This window comes from Artemia sp. Qi Xiang Cuo, chromosome 18, assembly GCF_049724085.1.
Source record: "Artemia sp. Qi Xiang Cuo chromosome 18, ASM4972408v1, whole genome shotgun sequence".
NCBI lineage: Eukaryota > Metazoa > Arthropoda > Branchiopoda > Anostraca > Artemiidae > Artemia > Artemia sp. Qi Xiang Cuo.
In genome coordinates, this window is record NC_142811.1 from 31,660,871 (window position 1) to 31,688,272 (window position 27,402).

Genomic DNA, 27,402 nt, shown 5'->3' on the forward strand with positions numbered 1-27,402 from the left:
GTTTGTGAGACTCATTATTTTTTGTCTTTCCTTTTAATAATCTTGGGAATTTCCACCGTATGGCTTTCACTTAATTGAAAACTTGATGTTGTGTATGCAGTAGCAACTTGCGAAGGAAGATGTTTTGTGTGATTTTTTCATTTTTTTTATAATTATAATTTTATATATTTTTTTTTTATAAACAGTCATTAAAATCAAAACTTACATTTATTTGGCCAGAAAGACGTAACTTGACTAAGGATTAGGAGTGGGACCCATAAGTTCAGGAATTGTGGCGTAAACAGGAACTTGGCACGTAATGTATGTGCCAAAAGGTACCATTTAATGAGACAGGGCAAAATAAGGTTCTCTTAAGGTTCTTGACTTGCTTTGAATGTTTGGAACACCCCCTCCTCAAGAAACTAAAAATATCGTCTCCGATAATCTCACACTTCAGAAATTACGCGTACTTTGGAACTTTTCCATTAATTCACTACCACTTTTTTGACTTGTAGTTCCGTTAACTCACTACCACCAACGTTTTTCTCTAGTTCTTTTGAGCTTTTGCACACTCCAAAAGTTTGTTCGAAAAATTACGATTTGATTTTGCAGCTCAGTGCTACCCAAAACCGCTGGCCTGTTCAAAACGCGAGTGCCGAGAATACAACCCTGTTCTTGAGGATATGGTTTTGTTTTGTTCAAACGAAACAAGAACGTACGTTTTGTTTAGTTTACGACTTCGTAAAGAGTGCACTGATTGTTCGTTAGTTGCTAATTTATTTCCGAGCATAAGAATATACATCGCGGGTCAGTATTGGGGACTAAGGCAGCTGTTTGACTGCCATTTGGTGCTGCTTGGGACAGTTAACGTTAGTCTATGCTATAAGTCTACGCGTACCGGCTATCGGTAAGCATCAGTAAAATGATTCCACGGAACAGGAAAAACCGAGGTGTTCGGGAATGAAATAAGAGGGGAACAGTTTTTGTTCGAGGTAAATAAATGGAAAAAGTAGTGGTAGGGAATTAACAGAAAAGTCTCCTAAGGATGCTAATTCTCTTTCTTCGTGCCCAATAAACAAACGATTTTTTTTTCAAAATTGATAAGAAAAGCGGTAGCCTACTGTGTAAAGCAGCTTTTATTCACTTTCTAATAAGGATTCACTTGTTTTATCACTTTTTGTTTGTTTTATTCACTTCCCTTATTGGATTTTTTTTCCAATAAGGAGGAGGGGTTACCACGCAGCACATTTATTGAGGCTTATTCAAAATGAAGGGAGATGACAGAGTTTTTCTTAATCCCCCAACTCCTCCGTGATAAGTCTGCCCTTTTCTTTATTTATCCAAAGGCTTTTGGAGAGCTGCACAATTGAGGCATTGAGATGTGCTCTTTTAAACGTCCAGCACCCTCCTACGCCTCCACAATGAACACAAATGAACCACAATGGACTATCGTGGCTTTTCATGAATGAATGTGCCACCGTGCAGTATTATTTCCCCTTCAGTCAGGGAGCTTAATATCTAGTTTTCTACATACTTTTGAATCGATGGGCTATATCTAGATTTTCAGTTGATAGCATCTTTGTCCTCCATGGGGTAAAATCATAGTTTGTTGGCATCAAATGGCAGAAACACCGTTTTCTTGTCGCACAATCTTTTGGTAACTTAAAAATGAAACTAGAACTCTTTTTTTCACTTCGAATAAGCACTCTCCCAATCCCTAGGACCATTGGTTCAATACGATGACCCCTAAAAAAAAAAAAAAAAAAAAAAAAATACAGATCATAATAAATAAATGCACACCCATGATCTTTTTTCTAGGGTGGGGATGCAAGATTCCACATTTTTGTTGCGAGGAGCTTGAAACTCCCCTTTTCAGAAGCCAGGCAAATTTTCTCAGGCTTGTAGCTTTTGATGTGTAACAATAAACTTAAAGAATGTTGTATATTTTTTGAATCAGCATGAAAAGCCTCTCATGGTGTATCAATTGTTATCAATTTTTTTGTCATTACAGTTTCAGTCACTATTGGCCTGAGTCGCTCCTAACTTACAGTTCGTTACCACAAACTGTTTCTTTGAATTTCCATTACGGTGGTAACAGAGTACTGAATTTAGCTCTTTACTATGTCTACAGTTTCAAACAAGACCTTCTGACCCCCCCCCCCCAAATCAGGGAACCTAATTCGAATTAAATTTTTGGACGAACCCTCCCAAAAGAAAAAAAGTTGCCGCTACCCTAAGTTAATTAATATGCACCTACCTGATTGTCTATGTTATACTACTATAGTAATATTTAGTATAATAACACTTATTACTTTTAAATTTAGGTAACATGTGATGTAGTAAATGCCGTTCCAAGCGTGGGAAAAAACATATATATATACATGGCTTATTTAAATTATATGCCCTAGAACCATCTAGTAATTGACCAGAAAAAAAATTGTCTTACATCTTAGGTATTTAAATAATAGATTACCAAAATAATTCATACGTAAGGAGACTTAACACCTAATTACTTGCCTTGAGCTAACCTTATCAGCTAATTACATGGGCACCTATGGTCCTAATTATTAATATCTCTGGTCTAACTCATTGCTCCATTGTAAAAATCCCGTCAATACAGATGATAAGGATAAGATTAAAACTCTTTTCAAAGGATTGGACAGTTTTCTCATGCAAAAAAAAAAAAAAAAAAAAAAAAAAAAAAAAAAATATTCCCTGTAAGAAAGAAACGAAAAAAAGTCTTGAATATTTTTTTTTTTAGAACCTATCACGTTGAACACAAAAAATGATGGCAAATATATTTTTGGGAACGAGAAAGCACAGACCTTAGCACAGTGGGATTAAATTAATTTTTAAAGGATTACAACTATGGACAAACTGTTGAATATTGCCACAGTGTGATTAAAGTAACATTTTTCATATTTATTTTAGGATGTGGTCCAAAACCCTAAATTCTCCTTGTTGGTCGATGGATTAAAATAAAAGATAAAAAAAACAAAGTGACTTTTACTGTTTCTCTTCTTCGTTTTTTCAGTTATCAGCATTTCGCTTGCCATGCTTTGCAACAACCTTTAAGAGATTTGGCTTCTGAGCTGTTGCGTGTGGCTAAAAAAAGGTTGAAAAAGTTCCGTCCCATATTTTTTCCCCAGATAGCTTATGTTTTTCCTGTGACTTTTGGGAGCGTGTCGGTTCAGGTTATGCATCGATATGCCACACTATAGGACTATTCTCATACCAGTGAAATTTCTAGATCTTCAGCGAGCTACACGCCTTTTTCAGCATAGATGGCAAACAGTATTTAGGGGATGCAATTGCGTATAAGCACGAAGAAGATAGAATCTTTGAGACACCAAAAAACATTACATTGAAGCTACATCAACGTTTTGGCAAATTTGTTAAGCTAAGGTTATTTTTTGCTGCAAAATGGATACTTATAAGCGAAGTTACATTTAAGTCGGGTAAGTCTTTTATTTTGAGTCATAAACAATAAGAATAGAAAAGTTCAATTTTTTTGTATGTCCGAAAAAGACGCAAGCTTTTTAAGATACCTTTTAGAATCTTAAATGAGGCTTGAAACGAACACTTCCAGTTGGATTGCACCCGTCTGGTCAGAAGGTAAAAACACTATTTTGCTTGTTTACTGCAAGAGTTATTTTTGTTGATAAAACAGATAACACCCTGCGGGAAAAAAATCATTAAAATTTATTGTGTGATAGTAAATACAATTGCAGCTTTACGTTATATCCCATGTGCCCTCACCCAGTACAAATCCACAACCTCATCTCAACAGTTACCTTGATACATAATTTTGCCACTGACACAAGTGAAAATAGCCAGAAGTAGGCCTATCTACCAAAACTTTCTAAACCAGAGGACTAGAGGAAGAACTAAAAGTAAAACTAATAACGGCACGTCCTTGTTTGGATGCTTTCTCTGCTACGCGAAACTTTTTAAGGGAGGGGGGGGGTGAATATTTCAAACTTTTCTATCCAAAGTACTGCAAAGGCTATAGTTCTAAAATCTCTGGAGTCTTAACATTATGACAGCAACAATGTTTATGTCTTATTTTTACGCCCCCTAATAGCCCTGAAATTTTAAGTTATATACTAATATTGAGTCCGACATATGGCAAGCTTTTCTTAAAAACTGTGAATATGCTTATTTTATAAATGTAACAAGGCTGATTACCTGTCAAAATTGATATATGGGTTCAATTATACGTGCCTAGTGTGGGGTGCTGATTTTTCATGTACATCCCTGCGCAACCTAAAACTTTACATATTAGATTAAGAAGCATGGTAAAGCGAGAGAACTGGTTCTTAAAAATCTATTTATCGTACGAAGGAATTAAGTCAACATCTTTTTATTTGATATATACTGCATTAACGCCCATTTTAGCTACAGGAAATATGTACGAGTTAATACTGTCATTAATAGTTTTACATCACGCGAGTCCATTACTACCCACAGTGAAATTATAAGAAGAGAAAAGACATAAACAATTAATAGATGGTAGTATCGACCTTAAACAATAGACCTGTCTCAATTCTAAGCAATAAAAAGGTATTTAGTATCCAATCAATATATACCTAGGAGGAAGAATCGGATAATTTTTGTGTCGGCTATTTTTTTGTTTATGGCCGTCATTGCTTTATCTTTTTCATATTTTAGTGCGATCAATAAGTAATTATACATAAATGATTTTTTGATCAGTTATGATTGTCCTCATTCATTTCTTAATTTTACTAATAGCTGCATTTATTCAAACAGATTTTTCTCTGAGCAAAAATAAATAAACCAAAATTTATTTACAAAAATTTAATCAGTTTATTCAGATTGGTGTCAAGTCAAATTTCGCATTTAGGTTTGTTTTTGTTGTTGTTGCCTTTCTTTCCAATTCGTTTATAAATAAGCACTAAGTCCCGTATTATTTCGGTGTAAGCTTTACTTTCGTTGTTTAATAGTTGGCTGGTTCATCCAATGGTGCTTGAAAACTATATACCATTTTGCAGACCAAGATATTTAAGTCCATAGATATTATTTAAAAACGTCTTTATTTATATAAAAGCCAGAATCAGATAATTATCTCATTCAATAAAGAAGTTAGACTCTCCTTACTAAAGGCTTAACATACAAATATATACGATTCTTTTCTACGGGTTCGCCTAATTGTTTAAAAAAATGCAGCTCCTAAAAATAGTAATGCTGAAAACTTATTATGCTATCTAAACCACTGCCCTCTTTTTTTGAAGATTGCGTCTTCAATGTTTCATCCTTTTCTATTTTATTTTAGTGTTTACTCTTTATCAATTCTGACGAAAATTTATCTTAATGACTTTCCATCGGGTATTGTGGATAAAGGATGTCCCCCTTCCCCCATGAAAGGCTAGTTGGTTAAATGTGGAAACTAATACATCCATTCAATGTAATAGTTAATGCATCCATTCCCTTCAAACTATATTACAATGATTTTCTATCACAAAATATAAGCTATCAGTGTTCTGCATCAGAAAAACTGTTCTTGATCATTTAAAGTTTTTTTTTTCTTTAAACTGATAGTTCCCTGTTAGTGAAGAAACTTATTGTAGGCTGACCTATCAAGTTTTATATGAAGAAAAAAAGTAGTCCCGAAAAGTCCGAAGAATTTTCCTATTGTTGTAAAATTAACACTAGTGCCATCTTTCCTCAAGAATTTAGTGGTACACAATGTTGCATAAATCTCACCTTGGTAGGGTTTTTGAAGCAACTAATTATACTAAAAAATTAGATGTATACATTGCCTTAACTTCTTTCGGTGGAATATTGAGAAGAACCCATTTTCATTAAGGGGTCGTGAACTACGCCCTATTATATGCACTGGGGCACGGAGATAGAGCCTGAAGGGAGGAGCTCGACTCCCTAGTAATGCCAAATCACGCCTTTTCACCTTCATACTTTCCACGCGGTCGTAGGGAAGGCAGGCCTCAACATTGATCCCCCCACAAGAACCAGCACCAGAGACCTAAAGCTGTATACACCTATCAACAACAATGTGTGTAACCCTTTGATTCCGATACAACCATAAAAAAACTTGATATTTCACGCCTTCTGAACTTTAATGACACACATGTGTCAAAAACGCGGGCTAACGGATGGAAATTCCTGCATCTAGGAGTTGCGTGAAACTAGAGATAGGGACAAAAAATATATTTGTCTCTAAGGGACTTTGCACTCCTTTTCTAGATCTTACCTGATTGATTTAAGATACTGATAAATTTGCCGTGCTCCCCTTAAAAAGAATGAAACTGTCTCTGATTCCTGCGACTTCTTCTCTTTATTTTTTTTTCTTTCTTTTCTTATTTTTCCCTTCTTCTCTTTATTTGTTTATATTCATTTTTGTTTTGCTTTTATGAGTCGGACCAACACAGGGGGGAGGGGTTCAAACCCCCCTAACCCCCTGGGTAAGGCCTTGCACACTAGGGGCAGATCCAGGATTTTTTTTAGGGGGGGGGGGCGCAAAATAGGGTGATCCGATAAACTTGCGGGAGGAGCAAGTTTAATTAACGCAAGCTTGAGTTAATTAAGTAAATTACACTACTTTAGACTACGCTAGGGGGCGCGCCCCCCCCTCTGGATCCGCCACTGTTGGACTCTGATATAAAAAATGTAGGTAGCCTAGGTATGTAGGTGGATTGGTATGCAAGATTAACAACACTTTCTGAATAATTAGAAGACACAGTTTTCTGTTTATTCATACATTATTCATTTTTTATGATTTACTAGAGGAACGGTTTCGATTTGAATCATTTTATTTGAGTCAATTGATTAATTGAATTAAGTCATTTTAATTGGCTCCGGGTAAATGCTAGGCTTTGCCCAAGGCTAACAGTATACTAATGCTATGCAGGAATGGTTTCTTAAATTTTCGTAGACTAATATTCACTCTGTTCACAAGACGAAAAAAATAAAAACAAAGGAACTTCATCATCCAGTCTGATATTTAGAACACGCAAAAAGTTGCACCACGATCGTTCCCGTGGATGCCGTTGGTTTTTCTTCATCCTAACATCAATCATAAGGGTTTATTGACACATTAGTGCTTTAGATCTAAAATTCACAAGTGGCAATTTGACATCTTAACCTTAGCATTCAAAGCAGCACATCATTCCCGCTTTCAGGTTTATGTGAGGCTTTTAGTTAAAGTGTATGAGCTGAATTCCTGGTTGATTCTTCCTTTTTAATCTTGTCAAACTGTTCTACATAATTACCCAAGTTATAAGAAATCACTGTCATTCGATGCCGTATTCAGGGTTGGGGGGTTGAACCCCCACCCCTCCCGAAATGTTTGTCTGACTCATAACAACAAAACAAAAATGTATATAAACAAATTTGTGATGCATTTTTTTAAGGTTTTTTTTAACCCTTCTCGAAAAAACCCTTTTTGTAAATCACCCACCCCCGAAAAAATATCCTGGATATGGCCCTGCTATCATTGAAAGAGATTAATCTAAAAAGAAATATGCCAATTAATCAAAACGCGATCGATACAAGCGATATTTGATAATGTTTTATACTTTACTATATTACATAAATAGATAAAATTATTGGTCAAAACTTTTAAATAGAAAGGCATGTAATCTAAGAAATGATTTACTATAAGACTCACTTAAACTCGGCCCTTATTACTTTATTTTATGAAATTTTGTTTCCTTTTATTGTATTTAGAAGTTTGCTACAGTCTCCCTTTCCCCAAACCTTTCGATACAAAGGGTCGAAAGTAAAACATGCTACGTTTGTGGTAACCGAAACCACGATAGTTCCGAATGCTGGTACAGAAAAGACAGATTCGGACAGGGTATCGGAAAACTAAATAGCCAGTCTAGACAGAGGGCTAAGACTGGTACGGAAAAAGAAAACACTCAGTCTGAAACTAAGCATAATAGCCTTAATGAGTCACTAGTAAATAAAGATTCTGAGTATCAAAATTTCAGTAAAGAATTTTTATGCTTCTTAGGAATTTGGGATAGTTCTAAAAAATTCCCTATTTTTCATGAAGTGCTGTTGGGGGATAAGACATGTAAAGCATTTATTGATCCTGGATGCCACAAATCATTAGTAAATTCTATTACTTTCCAACTTATACCAAAACATTTCATAAAACGAATTGAACCTAATTTAGCCAAGATAAAACCTCTAAATTCCCAAAGTGTTGGTATGCAAGCAAAAGCGACCATATCGATACAAATTTCGGATGGAATTGAAAAACAAGCTAAAGAATGGGAATTTCTCGTAGTTCAAGATTTAGACTTTGAGCTTATAATTAGATGGGATCTCTTGCATAATTTAGGTACTCAATTAGACATGACTAATAATCAAATGCGATTCAAAAGCTCAAATTCAGACAAATGTATAGGTCAATCCTATGGTAGTGTCATTTTACCAAAGGCAGTTTCATTACCCCCAAAGATGTTTGAAAGTTGCTGAAATTGCTCTTAGATCAATTGATGGAAACATGGTACCGCACGGTTGTACAGTTCTTATTGAGCCAGGGGACGGACTGGAAGTATACATAAATGTTTCAGCAAATATGGTAAGAAACGATGAATCTCTAATAATAATTTTTAATAACTCTGAGGATCCGAGGTTTCTTCCTAGGCGGACTATAATAGGTACTTTTCAAGAGGTTGAAGATAATTTGATAACTTCCTTTAAAGCAGAGGAAATTAATGAATATTCTGATAATAAAGTTCTCCTACCAACTTTGGGTGATATGAAATTCATATTACAGTTTAAGTTTTCACATTTAAATAATTGCAAACCCATCTGCCAGCTTTACAAAATGCGCGAACTCTCGTCCAGGTTATATAGAATATCTCTACTTCTTTTAGAAAATCCTCAATTTCATTTTAGGTATTTGCCTGGTAAATACCAGTTATCTGATGTTTTGAGTAGACCTGCTACCGAAACTATTGAAAGATCTAGACCTATCGAAATGACAGAAGATGAACTTGAATTTGTCGCTGCGGGCGTACATTCAAGCGAAGAAGTGGATTTCGTAGGAATTGAACAGGAAATAATGTCCAAATTACAAAGAGAAGATGAAGAATTAAATTTAGTAATAAAACTGATTGAAAAAAATGAGACTGAACTAGATGCCAGAGAAGCGTCGGGAAGTGGTTCAGAGGGTCATAAAACTATGACTGAACCAGACGCCAGGGAAGCGTCGGGAAATGGTTCAGGGTGTCACAAAAATAGGACTGAACTAGACGCCAGGGAAGCGTCGGGAAATGGTTCACGGTATGAACAAAATAGGACAGAACTAGACGCCAGGGAAGCGTCTGGAAATGGTTCAGGGGGTAAAAAAAATGGGACTGAACTAGACGCCAGGGAAGCGTCGTGAAATGTTTCACTGTATCAAAAAAATAGGATGGAACTACACGCCAGGGAAGCTTCTGGAAATGGTTTAGGGTATCAAAAAAATATGACGGAACTAGACGCCAGGGAAGCGTCGGGAAATAGTGCAGGGTACCCAAAACCATGGTTATTCAAAATCATGGACGGATTACGGGTGACAAATTCAATTCTCTATTATCATCCACGGGAACAACCAGGAAAACTTCGGATCAATGTAGCACCAAAAATTGTTTTACCTGGGATTCTTGTGGATTCTTATACAGAGTTGGTATACTCAAATCAAATGTTAGGAGCTCGTAGCTCGGTCGAAAAAACGCTCGAAAGATTAAAAGAAATTTGTATTTTTCAATTTATGAAAAAAAAGGGGAAAACAATATGTCAAAACTGTCATATTTGTTTAAAAAGAAATAAGGTCCCGAAGTCCATACATCCAATATTAGGCCAAACAGATACTGCAATGTATCCGTTTAGAATAGTTAGCATAGACACCGCAGGTCCCCTCCCACCATCACCAAATGACACTGGTGCTCCGGCCCGACATATAGTAATGCTTATAGAGCATTATACTAAATTTGTCGTGTTAGCTCCGTTAAAGGACATAACGCAAGATCAATTTGTGATTTCCTTAGGGAAATGGTGATAGGATACTTCGGTTTGTTCGAGCTCTTGATTAGTGATTCTCATCCTACTTTCGTTCCGAACAAATGCAAAAATTCCTAGCAAGCATGAATATTAAACACCGCTGCACCACGCCACATAACGCCCGAGCTAATGGACAATGTAAAAATTCAGTAAAGACCGTCAAGGCTATTGCCAGAGCATTTTGCTCCCAAGATCAAAGTAATTGGAGCAAATACCTCCCTGAAATTCAGCTTGCCATCAACACCGGCATTTCCGCAAGCACAAAATTTCCGCCATATCAAATGATTATATATATATGGATAACATTGCTGCTGTTACCAAGATTTTCCTCTCAATAAAGAGAGTAATCATAATAAAAATTATGTTTAATTTTATAGCAGATTTTTTAAAGAAAGTTGGAATTATGTCCAATCCTCATTTCTAATTTTTTTTTTCTCGCAAAGATAGGCTTTCGCTACATTAAAACGCGATAAGATTTATTGATAAGTCTATGTTATATGTTTACGTGTAGGGACAATTGTAAGTGACTGCGTACCTAGTGAACGAATAGGCTTTCACTTATAAACAGTGTCAACATTGCCAGTTTTGTGGCCGAGAAGGGAAGCACAGTTTAAAGACTTATCCTGCCGAAGTGATTCCCCGTCAAAACAGAACACTTTTATTTTCAGTGTATGTTTTTAAGTGCACACCCTAATTTAGTATTTGCTGTTTGTTCTTTTATTTTTTTGTGTCCTAATTTTATGTTTGTTTCATGGATATTCTGCGCCGTAATACCAGAACTTTTAAGCGTAGTTTTAAAATCTTAATTTTTTTTGCTAAAGTCGGGATTTAAGTTATGTAAAGGATAATCTAAAAGCCTTTTTTTTTTAAATAAGTCAAAAATATGAAGGGAAATAATAAGAACTTTGGTTCTCTTTAAGAGGGGGGTGGATTGTAATGTACCTTCCTGATTAAAATTAAGTCAATAGTTTAACCTAGCTGTCAATATTTTTGTTACAACTTCCGCTTGTCACGGAGTCCAAAGGATTTCCTTGAATATGTGTTTAACCCTAGTAATGTGAAAAGTGACTAGATTCCTAGAAAATATTCATAAACCCATAGAAAGATACGTATATATTGGTGCGTTTAGCCTTTGGATAGAGAGAGTCGAACTTATGCATTGTACGTGATAAGTATGTAGAAAGCTATGGCTTTGATATAAATAAAGACTCTTTATATGAAATCTCTATTGGACTTGAATATATTGCTCTGCAGAATGGTATACTAGTTGTAAGCACCATTGGATGGACTCGCCCAACTATTAGACAACAAAAGTAAAGCTTACAACAATTGGATTCCGTGACAAGCGGAAGTTGTAACAAAAATATTGACAGCTAGGTTAATCTATTAACACAATTTAAATCAGGAAGAGACTTTACACTACATACTTTTTTTTCTTTTGTTCCCAACATTTTTTTCTCTTCTGTTGACTTTTTTCGTTTTAATATATATATGCACTTCTGTTTCGCTTCCCTAAAATAATTCAGTTGTTCGATTTTCAGATTTTCGTTACCAGCAAGGATAAAGTTAGCTAATGTCTTTGTAGTCAAATTTTACTTATGTCATTAAAAATTGATAAAGCAATGAATCTTGACTTTCACTAATTTGAATCTTTGCTTTTCTTAAAGGAAATGTATTTTATACAGGAAGCATTTTTAAATTTCCAAATGCCTTTTCAAACAAGGGTATATTTATCTACAAATCTCAATGATTCTACTAGATATTTCAAGCATATCAATAATAGTAATGCAATTTTTTATTTATTTTTTTAAATGAGACTTCCATTAAAAAAATGACGGTTAATGTTATGAGATTATGCCTCCTGTTCATCTAAAATAAACGCTGTTAATCATTTGGCCATTCCTTAGGATTAAGTCAGAGTCAAGTCTCAGATTTCGCCAGACATCCGTCAAGGAAAAAGTCGTAAATCACCCTTAGAATGTGTTTCTGAAACACTATCTTCTGATAAAACCAGACAAGGAGCTTGGTAGCCGAAACAGTTTAATGGCGTAAGACGAGAGGTGCGTTGGAGAATAACTAACAAAAGAGACCTCTTAGATAAAAGCAATAAGGCTTCCTCTCAGAGGCCATGCGGCTAATTGATTCTTAAATATGTCTAGTGTCAAGTTTCTAATCGCCTTTGATAGAGTTGAAAAGAACAATTGACCAAAAGAATGACGATAACTTTTTTAACAGCTTCATTAAACTGAAACTTCCGGTGAAGACCCTCAAGACTGCATAATATCAAATATTGCCCATTAAATAAGCGTGTTTGTCGGATATTCTATGGTAAACAATATGGTTCCTTGCCTTAGCCCTAGCCATAAAGATAATTAGCGAGAAAGTGCAAGTTGCCTATGAAAATAATATTTAAAATAGATACATTTTAATATTTGATTTTTTCTCTTTTTAGTCAGGTAGCTGGTAATTAGTCTTTTTTCTTTTAATCAGAAAAACAGTAAATAGACAAGTATAGTTCGTTTTCTGTAATTTTTATTTTTCGCCCCGCCGAGTCCAAATATAGTTATAAACAAGGGTGTTTTCTGGATTTTTTTTGGGGGGGGGGGGGTGGTAAAAACACTTAAATACATTAAAAAAATTTATATGTATTTTCTTGCGTTTTTACGAGTCGGATAAAAAACTTCGGGGGTGGGGCTCAAACCTGTTAACTTCTCTCTAGATACAGCCTTGGTTATAAATGATTACATAATATTATTTTTTCGCATGAAAATAAAGAGCAACGTAAGGGGGAGTAAAAGGGACATTGTCGTCCCTTAAGCCCACTGTTTTTTACGCAAAATTTAATTCAGTGGTATATTTTTCTAAATATAGGATTTTCTGTAAGACTTGGTTACATTTTTTGGTCAGACACACTGAAAGGCCGTGGTTAAATAAACCATCTAAAGTCACATACTGGATTGATAGTTTCCTTCAGGCACCTTTTTTGGGGGAGTTTCATTTCTTTTTGTATCATTGTTACTTATTTTGTAATCCAACCTTTTTAGAGTTTCGGTTTGTATTGACATGGATGGCTTTTTCCTTACAACAATGCTTCGAGAATGATATTCATCTCTGAAAAAAAAATGCTCTCCTCGAGTTTTTGTTAAGAGGGTTGGGGGTTGGAATCAAGGGCGGATCCAGGATTTTTTTTTTTTGGGGGGGGGGGGGTACTAATTTTTGACTCAGATTTCGACTAATTGTACTGATTTTTACCTATGTTTTACTAATTTTCGACTTATTTTCGACTCGGTGTAAAATTTCGGGGGGGGGGGTTAAAACATGGTACCCCCCCTGGATACGGCCTTTGTTGGAATATAAAAAAAATCTATAAGGGCATCATTGCCACGGTGTTGAAGGCAGATTTATAAGGTATGACCTTCTTGTTTTGTAAGGATTTTCCCCATGGACACTAGAGGAGGGGCAACGCTTCCTGGGAAACAAGAAGACATTAAACATAATATATAAATAGGAAATGAGACATAATACAATTTAAACTTCTGAAAACAAAGGTCCTTGCAGCACTTACCCCCCCCCCCCCCAAAAAAAAAGTGGCGAGGCTTATAATGCACCATCCTCCCTTCTCCACCTCTCTGCTGGAGAGTGTGTGAGTATTATTCTACATAGATAAAGATTGTCATAATGGAAGGGTGCTATTAATCTTCTTATGAATAATAAAAGTGTAGACCAAAATAAATTTTCCTGGAATCAAAAGGGATTACATATTAAATTTGACTCCTCTTCCATTTGGGTGTTGAAATGTACTATTTTAGGTATCCCCCCCCCCTACTGCACAGTGACCCACCGCCCCTTTCTTCACAATAGATGATGTATAATTATACAGCACTGAACATAATTTTATGAAAAATCTAATTAACTGAATCAACTTAGTTAAATCAAGCATTGCAATAAATAAGCATTGCAGTCTATTTATTGTATAGGCCTAAGCTACGTGTATAAATGTATAAGCTACGTGACTTTTTGGGAACGAATGTGCCACCGTCCGTACTTCCTCTGCAACTGAGATGTTCAATAAATTGTTTTTGATTGCTTTTAAATCGATTGCCCATATCAGAATATCCGATCGATAGCAAACTAGTCCTTTTTTGGCAAAGCTGTAGTTTAATGCCATAAAATGGCAGAAAACGCTACTTTCCCTTGGGAAACCTCTCTGGCCATTTAAAAAGGGCACTAGAACTTATAATTTCCATTCGGATGGGTCCTCTCCTAACCTTCGTGGACCATTAGTCCACGAAGAAACCTCTAATACAGTCTAATACCGTCTAATACAAACCTCTAAATTAGGATTCTCTAATACAGTGAATCTAATAATGTGATTTTCATCAAGATCCCTCGCCGTTTTGGGGGTATTTCCCCATTTTTCGGAAATCAAGAGAATTATCTCAGGCTCGTAGCTTTTCATAAGTAACTCTAAGCCAAATGAATATTATATTTATGGCATCAGCAGAACAAGCTAACTCTGTTGATGCATTAATGGTTATCGGATTTTTATTTCTTAGAGTTTCGGTTACTATTAGAATGAGCCACTTCTCACTCACAACTCGTTGTATGAACTGTTTGACAAAAGGGCGGAGAGACGGCAGTTTATTGAACGGGGATCTTTTTGCTGCTTAAAATGAGCATTAAACTAAAAATCTCCGTTGTAAAGAACCCTCTTTAAATGTCCTATGAAAATTGATTTGATATCCTCCCCCTCCTGATAAAATGCACATAAAGTGCCATCAGCAGGGGGGGGGGCTGTGCCCCCTATGATTTTGAAAATATCTTTGTTGGGCTTGTTATTTATATAGGCTATTATTTGTATGTATAGATTTCCAACTTTCCATTTTTTTTTATTTTGGTCGTTGTCGGCGAAGTTCAGTTCTTGACTTACTTTACAATGCTCTGAATGGTTTCATCCTTACACCGTTGACATAACTCAGCTATACATTTCATTCAAAATGTTTGACAACGTATATAAAGTGGAGATGGCATTTTTCTCCTAAGGTGATCGGCCGCATTACCGAGGGCCTACCATAGCTAATGCCGAAATCACCGGAAAAATCTTTCTTGGAGTAACTTTTAAACATCACATCAGAGACGTGAGTGGCTTCAAGTTTAATTCATTTCCATTTTTTTTAGTATATTGAGTGTAAGAAGGTCATTTGAAATTATCTATTTAAATCACCATCTCTTTATCATTACTTATCCTTAAGCTGAAGAAGGGAGTCAGTGTTGATTTTTCTATTCAAGCTAGCTTCTCCTGCGACAGCCTAGTTTTGTTTTTGGTTTTAGCTAAAGTATTTTTTTTTCAGAACCTTCTGCAAGGAATTATACCACTGTTGTTGAGTTAAATGAGTCGTCGGTTATGCGTGATGGATCTGATGTGAAATCTGGGCTAGAAAGAGATAACCAGATTCAAAATGGTAAGGTTCAATACTTTTGTTCTTAGTTAAGGTTCAATACTTTTGTAAGTTTAGCGGAAAGGTGTTACACTACAAATTACTTCGGCAACGGCATCAATTCACGAAAAGACAAGTGGGGAGGGGGGCTATATAAATTTTTCAAATTCTGAGGGGGGAGGGTAAATTCGTTGTTTTTCCAATCTTCTCAATAACAACACCAAAAAGGTGATTTTCAATGAAAATAACCCCCCAAAAGTAATTTTTTTCAAATCCGGGATCAAGTGCCTTGACCACTTGACGCAATTGTACTTTTGATATTTCAGAACTACACATCATCTGATTTCCGGAATACGATTTCACTTATTCTTAAACCGGTTCTTTTATTATTTTTTTTTTCACTGCTGTGACGAATTATTTACACTAGAATAGTATTAAGATACCACCAAATCGGGACTTTTCAACGACTAAAAATTGACTTGTTTTGTGGACGATCAGTGCAGTCAAATTCCCGTACAATGAAGCAAAAAAAAAAAAAAAAAAAAAAAAAAAAAAAAAAAAAATCCGTTTCAATCATTGACACCCACATAAATAACCCCAAAGTAATTCATCCTCTCAAGACTAGTAAAAACATACAAAAACTACGAAAGCTTTTATTATTTAATTATTATTCGGTTTCTGCATTCTATTCCTCCCCTCGGCCTTAGAAGTAAATGTGTGCTCGGTAAATTAAATGACAGCAAACTTGATAATTGTTACTTGAATTAAAACAAGAGGTGAAAAACCTTCAACAGGATTATGGTTCAAAACTGTTACTGTTTTGTTTATTTATATATCTGATTTATTTATTACCATTCTTCTGTGAAGGTCATACCTTTTTTTGCCTCATAATGCAAACAAATTGTTAAAAATGACACTAATAACTGAAATAATTTGGAAGTTCACATCAGTTTTCGTCGAATCTAAAAAAAAATAAATAACTAAAGTTATTATAGCTTCCTCTTTTGACCCTTGTTGTGCGAATTTTATGGTAATCGATGCAAATTATGCCAGTAAATACAAACAATTCTAATTATTTTTGTTTTATCCAAAAAATGTGGAAAAATTTCAGGGCATCACATGACATTCAATAATGTATTTGAATTTTTCGTAACTGTTGTCATGATGATTTTTCCAAACCCATGGTTAAAATTTTTTAGCCTACCGGCAAAATATTTGAAACGCCCCTTAAATGAAGTTGCTCTTGTTTTCTGGATATATATATATATATATATATATATATATATATATATATATATATATATATATATATATATATATATATATATATGTGTGTGTGTGTGTGTGTGTGTTTATGTGAATGTTCAAAATACCTTTTTTCTCCTTGGATCTAGTCGGCTTTGCCAGTCAACTTTTTCAATTTAATGCGAGGCTTGATGATGATGATAGGTTAGGTTAGCTTAGGTTGGGTTTTTAACCCATTTCTGATATTTATAACCAAAATCTAACCTAATCTAACGTAGCTTTACCTAAACTAACATAATATAACCTATCCTAACTTTAACTTTTACCTTCATAGCTTGCATAAGACTGAAAAAACTGATTCACAAAGCTAATTGAATCCAAGCAGAGAAAACGGAATTTCGGACGTTCAACGGTGAATGTCGACATTAACCAGATTAAATAAAAAAACAAGTTTTTTAACTGAAGGTAAGGAGCAACTTTAAAACTTAAAACGATCAGAAATTATTACGTATGCGAAGGAGGTTGCCCCCTCCTCAACACCTCGCTCTTTACGCTAACGTTTTTTAGTATTTAAAAAAAAACGTCTTATTGTTCTAATTAAACGGACCATGTGTTTCAGGAGTCATTCTTAAAGAATTGGGAAAAAATTCAAACTTTAGCGTAAAGAGCGAGGTGTTCAGGATGCGGCACCCCCTTCATATACGTAATAATTTCTGTTCGTTTTAAGTTTTAATGTTGCTCCTTCCTTTCAGTTGAAAACACTTGTTTTTTCTTTGTTTAATTTCGGATCATTTTTTAAATAATGCCAGGAAATCTGGCCCCACCTCCACGGAGAAACCCCCTCCCCATGGAAATATCCTCTATACAATTCAATCCCGGTGAAAATTTACCTCGGACAATTATTCTTAACCACGTCGCGCGTAAAATTGAGACAGGAAAGAGAAAGCAAGACATATAAAAAGAATTGTGTATAAGAATTCTGGCAAATTCCCCCAGTGTGTAATTTCCCCTGACAAGTTCACTCCCTGGAAACTTCCCTCCCTATGGAAAATTCCCCCGTGGAAAAACCCCCATCATAAAATTCCCCCCCCCTCTCATCCTAAAATGTATGCATACACCCAATACCAAATACTATGCGTAAACAATGGGAATTTTTTTTTTAACTTAAAGACCTTTCCCCTGGGGCTGTGGGGGGGAGGGAGGTCATATTATACTCAAAGGCATAGTTATTGCGCCTTTCAACAATGATGAACAAAATGGCTATCCCAAGATTTTAATCACACGATTTTGGGAAAAAAGAGGCGGGAAGGGGACCTAGTTGCCCCCTCCCCGTGAAAAAAAAAACAAAACATCATCAAATAAACACGCATCAGTGATCTTTCTTCTGGCAAAAAATACAAAATTCCACATTTGTGCAGATAGGCGCTTGAAACCTATACAGTAGGGTTCTCTGATACGCTGAATCTGACGGTGCGATTGTCGTTAAGGTTACTTAATTTTTAGGGGGTGTTTCTCTTTTTTTTCGAAAATCAGGAAAATTTTCTCAGACTCGTAACCTTTGATGGGTAAGACTAAACCTATTGAAATTATATGTATATGTATTTGAAATCAGCATAAAAAGCCGATTCTTTTGATATATCTATGGGTATAAAAATTCCGTTTTTTAGAGTTTCGGTTACTATTGAGCTGGGTCACTCCTTACTTACAGTTCGTTACCACGAACTGTTTGATTCTGGATTATATGTTTATCAAATTAAATGGAACTTAGAAGTATGAAGAGTGTTTCTGGCGATACCATTCTAAGTAATTGGATTAACTGTTTAACTCCCCAAAAATAAATTCGAAATATTGATTCGATTTTCACTTTTAAATTTATTTAAATATCATTTAATGACAATACTTGAGATGTTTATTTGGAAGGAATCCCACTGAGAAAGCCTTAAAGGAATTTCGACTCTCCATTTCCGTTAATGGATCGAGAGCTCTGTCAAAATTCTATTTCTTCCTTAGCTAATATGTTTCTAGTATGAGTTCCAAAAGACCTTTGATCTGTTCTACTTAGAAGATAAAAGAGAAAGTTGAGCATTAGAAGGGGAAATCTTATTCAAATCTGAATAACTTTGCGTTAGACCCTCTTTTAAATCATACATACGCATCAACACTCACGAACACGAACACACGGTTCTAGCCTGTAAGGGTAAAATACGGTTCCATTATCATCTTATTTTCTTTTCTAGATTATAACGGTCATCAAGACAACGAGTCACAAACTTATCTGGCAGTAATAATTGGTGTATTAGTGGCTCTAAGTTTAATAATGGGTGCTTCAATCTTTTTTATTATATTTCGGAATAAAGCTGGAAAATCCTTTAGTGGTAGTCCATTACCCTCGAAAAATGGATGGCCAGTTCGAGCTCCCCTCTTTGAAAATGACTACCATCAACAGAATGGTGCTGTTTCTCTTGATCCATCAACCACTCAGCTGCTGGTAACATCAGGTGGTGATTCACTTTTAGTCAAAGCACAAAATTCAGTGTACCAAGAACCATTTTATAATTCAAACCCTTCGCCTCACTACGGCTATAGTACACCACTAGCACATGGAGGAAAAATCCCGGATATATTGTATAAAGATACAAGTGGTAAGTTTTTTGTTTTGTTTTTGCGGCTGATAGATAAGGGCTGCATGAAGCATATAATATGAAACTTTATTCGGTACTGTTTCGCTTAATGGTACACACTAAAGATGTCAAGTTTGGTTAATGCTAATAAAAAAAAATAAGGTAGGATGTATATATAATAGTTTATAAACAAATTTGGGCGATATATTTGCACATTAGGAGGGTGGGGGGTCAAGCATAGCATATATTAATTACTTAACCTAACCTAGGTACCTCCCCCCCCCCGCCCTAAACCCCAAAAAACAACATTTTAAATATTGTAAATTCAATGAGAAACCACGGTCTTCGATCAATTTAGATAACAATTACCCGCTTACGGGTCTCCATCACGGCATTCATTTGACTGTCTACAGCCGTTGTGTACCATTAAGCGAAACAGTACCCTTTATTCATTTGATTTGACCGTAAAGCTTATTTGTCAAATCATTTTAAATGTCCATATCAATTACAGCTTCTGTGCCACTCCCCAATATGAATGAAAAAAGATGTTAAACATGTTTAAGCTTATCTAGATTAAATACGAACACAGTAAGCTACTTCACTTAAGAAACTAGTAACTCTCTTTAGTATTCTATCGACTTTATCGATCAAACATCTATTCATTTTTTCCATTTATTGAAGATACCCTGGTGGTAGAATGGCTTTGGTGTCGTGCTGGATGAAGTACAATAGAATGGCAAATGATAAAACGATGTTGCCTACATCATTTATATGGTCTTTAGGCGCAATATCTTCTTGAGGTCTTAATAGTAGAGGATATCTCCTGTTTATTGAGTTTCAAGGTGCACATAATATTGTAGTGATAGCGAGTTACAGACTATTTTGATTTTCCTGCCATGGCTTATGGCCATTTTTGTATCATAAATATCAGAATTAATAGTAAAAAATAGGCAGGGCCGTATCCAGGGGGGGGGGGACCCGGTTTGACCCCCCCCCCCCTGAAATATTTGTCTGACTCGTAAAAACATAACAAAAATGAATGTAAGCAAATTTTGTATGGTTTTTTTTAGTTTTTTTTGTGTAACCCCCCCCCCCCCCCCGAAATTTTTTTAGTAAAACCACCTCCGAAAAAAATCCTGGGTACGGCCTTGAAAACAGGTATCATCTGGCTTGAAAGTTTGACTCTAGTCTTGGTTGCAGCCGACGAGACGGAGAAAATGACTTGCTTGTCTTCCCAAAGGAGACAAATGTGTCTTAGTCCGCTTCTAGTGAGGTAGAGGGTAGAAAGTATTCTCAGATGCTATTGACTTTAACGCATCTTGGAGAGCGGGAAAGAGTAGAATTATTTTTCTTTTCTTTTATTGTTCCGTCCACTGAAATTCTTGGTCCAACAGAGGCTGCCAAACATGGCTCTATGATTCTGTTTCTCGTCTGCAATTCAAGATTGTTGCATTTCTGGAGCTGTCTATAATCCATAAAAAGAAATCCGTTTTCAAAGTCATTGTCAAATATAATTTTTCTTCCCTACATACCAAAAGTTGCAACAAAATTACAAGTGGTTTCCTTACGGAATTTATGTCTGTTTTTGTTTTACAAGTGATTTAAAATTTATGAGATTCCTTAATTCTTTTAAGGGTAACTCTGGTATGGGACCTGACTAAATGCTGTACTAATAGATCTTATTGAAAAATTTAGAAGGCTGTTGAATTAGCATTAGAAAGAAAAATTTAAAAAAATAATAAAGTACGTGTTTAAATAAAAATATTGATAAATTTTAGGGATTTCTGCTGAAAAAGAAATTGAAAAATTGATGAGCTTCAGCGTGCTTTTAGTATTTTGAAGAGTTGAATCAAGATCAATATCCTAAGACAGGAAGGTAATCATGGGGGGATGGGGTCTGGGCTTCCCGGGGTACTGAGTTTTCCCGAATTTCCGAGCACTTCTTGTTTAAATTACCATTTTTGTATTGCCCCCCCCCCCTGAATAATTCCTACGTACGTGCATAGTCTACAATTTAATATTATATGAAGTGAGAATTTCAGGGCGCGGAGGGAGTTAAATTTTAAAGAATGGGTATTTTACAAAAACAGACATTTATCATGGAAATAGCACAAAGCCAGATTTTGCTTGGTGTAGTGGGGTATCAAAATATTGGGAATCTAGATTCATTGGTCTTAAAGTCCCTTCCACGGAAACCTCTTGCGGTGACTACGTTTATGATTTAGATAATTTAATTTAAAAACGAATTCTATTTATTTTCTCGTGACAGATGTTTCTTATATGAATAAAATCCTTGTCTTTTGGTTTTAATTTTTTGTTGTTTTTGACCAATCAATTAAACGAGTCGATGCTCATTTACTCTCTACTTTTTCGTCTTGGTGGAATAGATAGATAGATAGATAGATAGATCGTGTATTTCAAAAAGCCCAAGAGCCATATACACACAAAAAATATGAAAATAGAAAAATTACAACAGAGCAAATTACAAACACACATTAACATGAATACATAGCGAAAAATACCTTCTGGTAAAATACAAAAAAAAAAAAACATTAATTCCATATAATTAATAATAATTAATTGTAAAAACATTTCCTTCTCTTTAATCCCTTCTCTATGTACGCACCAATACGAAATATTGTGGTTGGATTACTACTTTGTAAGATATTTGGAAGCAGCAAAACAATCCCATGTAAGTAATTTTCCCTTAAATCAGAGAGCACCGGGCACTTTCGGAGAAACTGGTCCAAATCTTCGTCCTCATCCCTACAAAGAGGACACACATACCGACCATCAGGATGTACTATCCCCCTGTCGAACACCATTTGTCTACTCTGGATTGGAAGGCAATTCGCCATAAGCTGAATCCATCGACATAAAATCATAGCCGGTAAATTGAATTTAAAATAAATTTCCTCTCCAAAACTAGGTTTAACCTGATTATAATGATTCAATGTAGCAGAATTTAAAACCAGCCCTTGCCAATACTGAATTTCTTGACCCTCTAAGATAAATCGTACCTGGCTTACTAAATTTGTTGGTAGATCACGGGAACCAAGACCGTCATTCCATAAGTAAGCCATTCCCTCACTTTCTAGTAATGACCTAATTTGGGATGGCCACGACCTTTTCGAATCATAGCTCAACATCTGATAATAAGCAGCACTTACTAGTCTGTCTTCATTGCACCTAATGATCTTCAACCAAAATCTAAGCATCAAAATAGACCTACGTAGTTTTAACAAAAACAGGCCCATATCACCTTTCAGAACCTGTGAATGAGTTGTCTGATGTAATCCAAATAGTCTTTTATAATACTGGAGCTGGAGGGACTCCAAATTCTGTGCCGCTTCTCCGCCCCAAATCTCCGCTCCATACTCTAATACTGGTAAAATTTTTTTATTAAATATTCTTTTGTGCATTTTTATGTTTTTAATTCCCATTATCGTCGGATTTCTAAAAATTGCAGACATGGCCACTTTACCTCTATTAATTAATTCATCAACATGACTCTTTAAACTTCCATTTTCCGATAAAACAAATCCTAAATATTTTATTCTTTTACTTGCTTTAAGTTCCTCATTATTAAATTCAAATTTATAATTATCTTCGCCACTTGTTTTCCTTTTTTTTTAAATAACAACTTCACTCTTTTCAACATTCAGCCTTAGTTTTTTCATCTGCAAATAATCATCTATAAGACTCAAAAGCGTCTGCAGATCTTGCGGTATGCTAGCTACCAAGGCAATATCATCTGCAAATAATAGTAGTGATAGTTTATGGGTCCCTAGACTAACATTCGGAGCCCATCTATTCTCTAGATAATCAACAACATCATTTATAAAAATTTTAAACAATTTAGGAGAAAGAGTGCTGCCTTGTTTTACACCCAGCTTAATATTAAAAAACCTAGAAAACCTGTTACCAACAAACACGATTCCACTCACACAAATATACATACTCACTATCAACCTCACAAACAAATGAGGGAGGCCAATTCTAACCAGGGCATCCTTAAATAGCTCTCTGTCGACACTGTCAAACGCCTTGTGGAGGTCCAGAAATCCCACATAAAGACAAGTTTTTCCCTTTCCGTATTTATCAATTAATGCCTTTAAAATAAATATTGTATCTACCGTCCCGTACCCTGTTCTGAAACCTCCTTGTTCTTCATGTATTATATTATTTTTTATATAACCATTTAGAAAGCCTTGTATCTAGTATTTTCTCCATTATCTTACTTAAAGCAGGGACTAGCGCTATTAAACGATAATTTATGTGCAACTTAGGGTTACCTCTCTTAAAAAGCGGCATAAGCAATGATCTCTTCCACTCATTTGGCCATGGTCCTGAAGTTAGCACCTTATTACAAATAAAAACAATTATCGACATAAAAATTTAAAGAAAATTCTTAAATAACTTTATTGGTAAACCATCGACCCCCGCAGCCGAACCTCCTTTTAAATTCTTGAATACAAACTTGACCTCATCATTACTCACTTCCCCTACTAAATCATAATCATGTTCCTTCATGGGATAAACAACCATCTCTGTGGTATGTGTTACCTCTTGTAATTCTGCCCAATCACCTTCCATGCTTTCTAGGTAATCAGGCCATGAGTTGGTGTCTGGAGCCACCTGTGTCTTTCCTTTTTCATTTCCAATATCATTCCTTATATAACCCCAAAATTTCTTAAAATCTTTATTTCTAAAATAATTTGCAATATCCAGTTTCTTCTTAATCTCAAACTCTTTTTTTCCTTTTAATTAACCTTTTGTAATCTCTTCTTTTATCTTTATATTCGGCTAATCTTAAACTTTGCTCATCAGGTTTATCACATTCTTTTAAAAGATTCAATAAGTATCTGACCTTTTCTTTCATTAACTTACAGTCCAAATCAAAATATCGCTAGTTTTTATTTTCGTTTTTATTCAGATTACACGATGCTGCACAACTGCAAATTATTTCATTTAACTCCATAATTATAACATGTATATCTTTTCCATCTTCTTCTAACGCTTTCAACTTATTTGTTACATGCAACTTCATAAGCTCCCTTTTAAATGTTTCAAAATCATTATCATTTAAATCATATCTAATTCTTTTTCCTAAGCCCTCTAATCTAAGCTCCCCATTAGATAAATTTCTAACTCGAGGAACGACATCCTGAAGCCTCCCAGTCTTCAGCTCAAGCTTAATAGCTCTATGATCGGATCCAACTAAATCTAGGACATCAATACCAATCGATTCAGGTACAAATTTCGTATTAATCAGCACATAATCTACAACACTTGGAGTTGGGCCCGAAAGGCAAGTGAACTCGCCCAAACCCTTATCATTTCCAAACCTTCCATTTGCAATGATCAGACCATGTTCCCCGCAAAGCGCCAGGAGCTTTCTTCCCCAAACATTTATTTTTCTTTTTTCATCCTTATTACTCCGCGGTAGTCTACAACAAATTGGGACCAAATCCCCTAAATCTGGTATTAATACATCTGGAACCTCAACCTCAACGCCGGTATAAGCATTGAAATCCCCCATCAAAACGCACTCAAAATCACTATAACTTTCTTGTATCAGCGACAATTCATCATCTAAAATTTCCCAAGTATTTTCTCGACTATACGAACTATTTTGTGGAGGGATATACACAACGCCCAAAATTAATCTCTTCCTATATTTAAAACAAATACGTACCCAAAGTAAGTTTTCAGATCTACTATTAATTCTTTCATAACCATCTATAGCTGAGGATTTAATCAAAACCAAAATACCACCATAATGTCTGTTATTTTTTGCTGTTTTACGCACAACCTGTTCAACCAAATACCCTTGGAGAGGTGATATAGGAGAATGATCGTTCCATGTTTCAATAAACGAAATCACATTAAACGAAAGTAATTCATCATATAAATAAGGTAGCTTATCAGTAGAATAGGTCTTTTGAATTTGCTTGCGCCCCCGTACAAACAGGTTTTTTCTAGTAGTTACAGATCATCACACTCTTTGCCAAGAGGAACGACGCAATTTCAAAGTTCAATGTCTTTTTTTTTTTTACAGATAATCACACTCTTTGCCAAGAGGAACGACGCAATTTCAAAGTTCAATGTCTTTTTTTTTTAGTTCAAAAAACCGGTTTATATTCTTTTTTAATCGCCTATTATTTTTTGTATATAATCAGGTTCCATATTTGATTCTTCATCAGTTTCGAATCGTTTATATTCGAGATAGCATTTTTTATAATTACATAGAAAAAATGGTAAGAATGCCTCACGGGGTAATTAAAGAATGGGGTGCTTACATCAGATACTTAATAGATTTGACGATTACAAGAGACATTGCTAGAGTCAAATATATTTGGTGTTGGTGATATTATGACCCTCCAAGTCCCCTGACGAAAGGGCTGCACAGTGTATCGGTATCGGACGTATTATTTTTGGGCGTATTGCTATCGCAGGTATCTATACAGATTTTTAGTAGCTCATATAAAAGATATTACTCATATCTACGTTCTTCCTATAAATTCAACCATCAGAAACTTCGATTTTAAATTTTAAAGGCTTAAATTCCAATCTGCTTAAACTCGTAAAAAAAAAGACAGTCCTGGATAGAGCCTAAGCTATCTATGTTTTAAATACGATGCATAAAAAATAACACAATTTGGTCTGTTTGATATTTATTCAGAATATTAATGAGGGCACCGGTCCCCCCTCCCCAGAACCAAAGCTAACTTAGTATAAAATAAAAATAAAATTTTTTGTATTTTTCAATTATTAACTTCACTATTTTAAAACTTATAGGATTAAATTTCAATCTGATTAACCTCTTAAAAAAGAACGCCAGTCCTATATGGAGCCTAAGTTATCTATATTTTAAATACGTTGCATACAAAAATAAAAGAATTTTGACTATTAGGTCCATTTGATATTAATTTTCAATAAGATGCATAAAAAATAACACAATATTGACTATTAGGTCTGTTTGATATTTATTCAGAATATTAATGGGGGGGCAATGCACCCACCCAAAAAAAAACCCTGAAGGATTATAAAATTTTATTTTTTATTTTAAAATTATAAAAATAAATATTTAAAAAATTATAGGATTAATTTAAAATATGATTAATCTCGTAAAAAAAAAGACAGTAATGGATAGATCCTAAGATATCTATATATTAAATAATATTTATAAAAAACACAATTTTGACTATTAGGTCAGTTTTATATTTATTCAGAGTATTAATGGGGGCGCTGTTCCCCCTCCCCAGAACCAAAGCTCACACAGGATAAAAGAAAAAAAATGTTATGTCTTTTTAAATTATTAAAGTCACGATTTTAAAACTTATAGTCTTAAATTTCAATCTGCTTAAAATCATAAAAAAGAACGCCAGTCGTATATGGAGCCTAGGATATCTATATTTTAAATACGTTGAATAAAAAATAACAGAATTTTGACTATTAGGTACATTTGATATTAATTTTAAATACGATGCATAAAAAATAACACAATTTATACTATTAGGTCAGTAAGATATTTATTCAGAATATTAATGGGGGCGCCAGTCCCTCCTACCCCAAAACCAACGCTCGCGAATAATAAAATAAAAAATTGAAAATATTTTTCAATTATTACCGTCACTATTTTAAACCTTATAGGATTAAATTTCAAACTGCTTAAACTCTTAAAAAATAACTACAGTCCTATATAGAGCCTAAGCTATTTATATTTTAAATACTATGTATAAAAAATAACATTTTTTTGACTATTAGTTCTGTTTGTTTTTTATTCAGAATATTAAAGTGGGCGCCGTTCCCCCTCCCCCAAAACCAAAGCTCACACAGGATAAAATAAAAAAATTGTATTTCTTTTTCAACTATGAAAAAAATGAATTTAAAACTTATTGGCTTAAATTTCAATCTGCTTAAACTCGTAAAAAAGAACATCAGTCTTAGATGGAGCCTAAGCTATCTATATTTTAAATACGATGCATAAAAAAAAGTAACACAATTTTGACTATTAGACCCGTTTGATATTAATTTTAAATACGATGCATAAAAAAATAACACAATTTTGACTATTAGGT

At 34.8% G+C, this 27,402-nt stretch overlaps 1 protein-coding gene across 1 annotated transcript in view; it reads left to right on the top strand.

Annotated features, from left to right (window-relative positions):
* The window catches only part of Ddr (discoidin domain-containing receptor 2), a 191,375-nt gene that overhangs the window by 89,370 nt on the left and 74,603 nt on the right, over window positions 1-27,402 (top strand). The window contains exons 8-10 of the mRNA XM_089104637.1: window positions 3,230-3,437; window positions 15,366-15,476; window positions 18,935-19,339. Of these exons, the coding sequence (XP_088960763.1) occupies window positions 3,230-3,437; window positions 15,366-15,476; window positions 18,935-19,339 (724 nt within the window). The remainder of the gene's footprint in view (window positions 1-3,229; window positions 3,438-15,365; window positions 15,477-18,934; window positions 19,340-27,402) is intronic.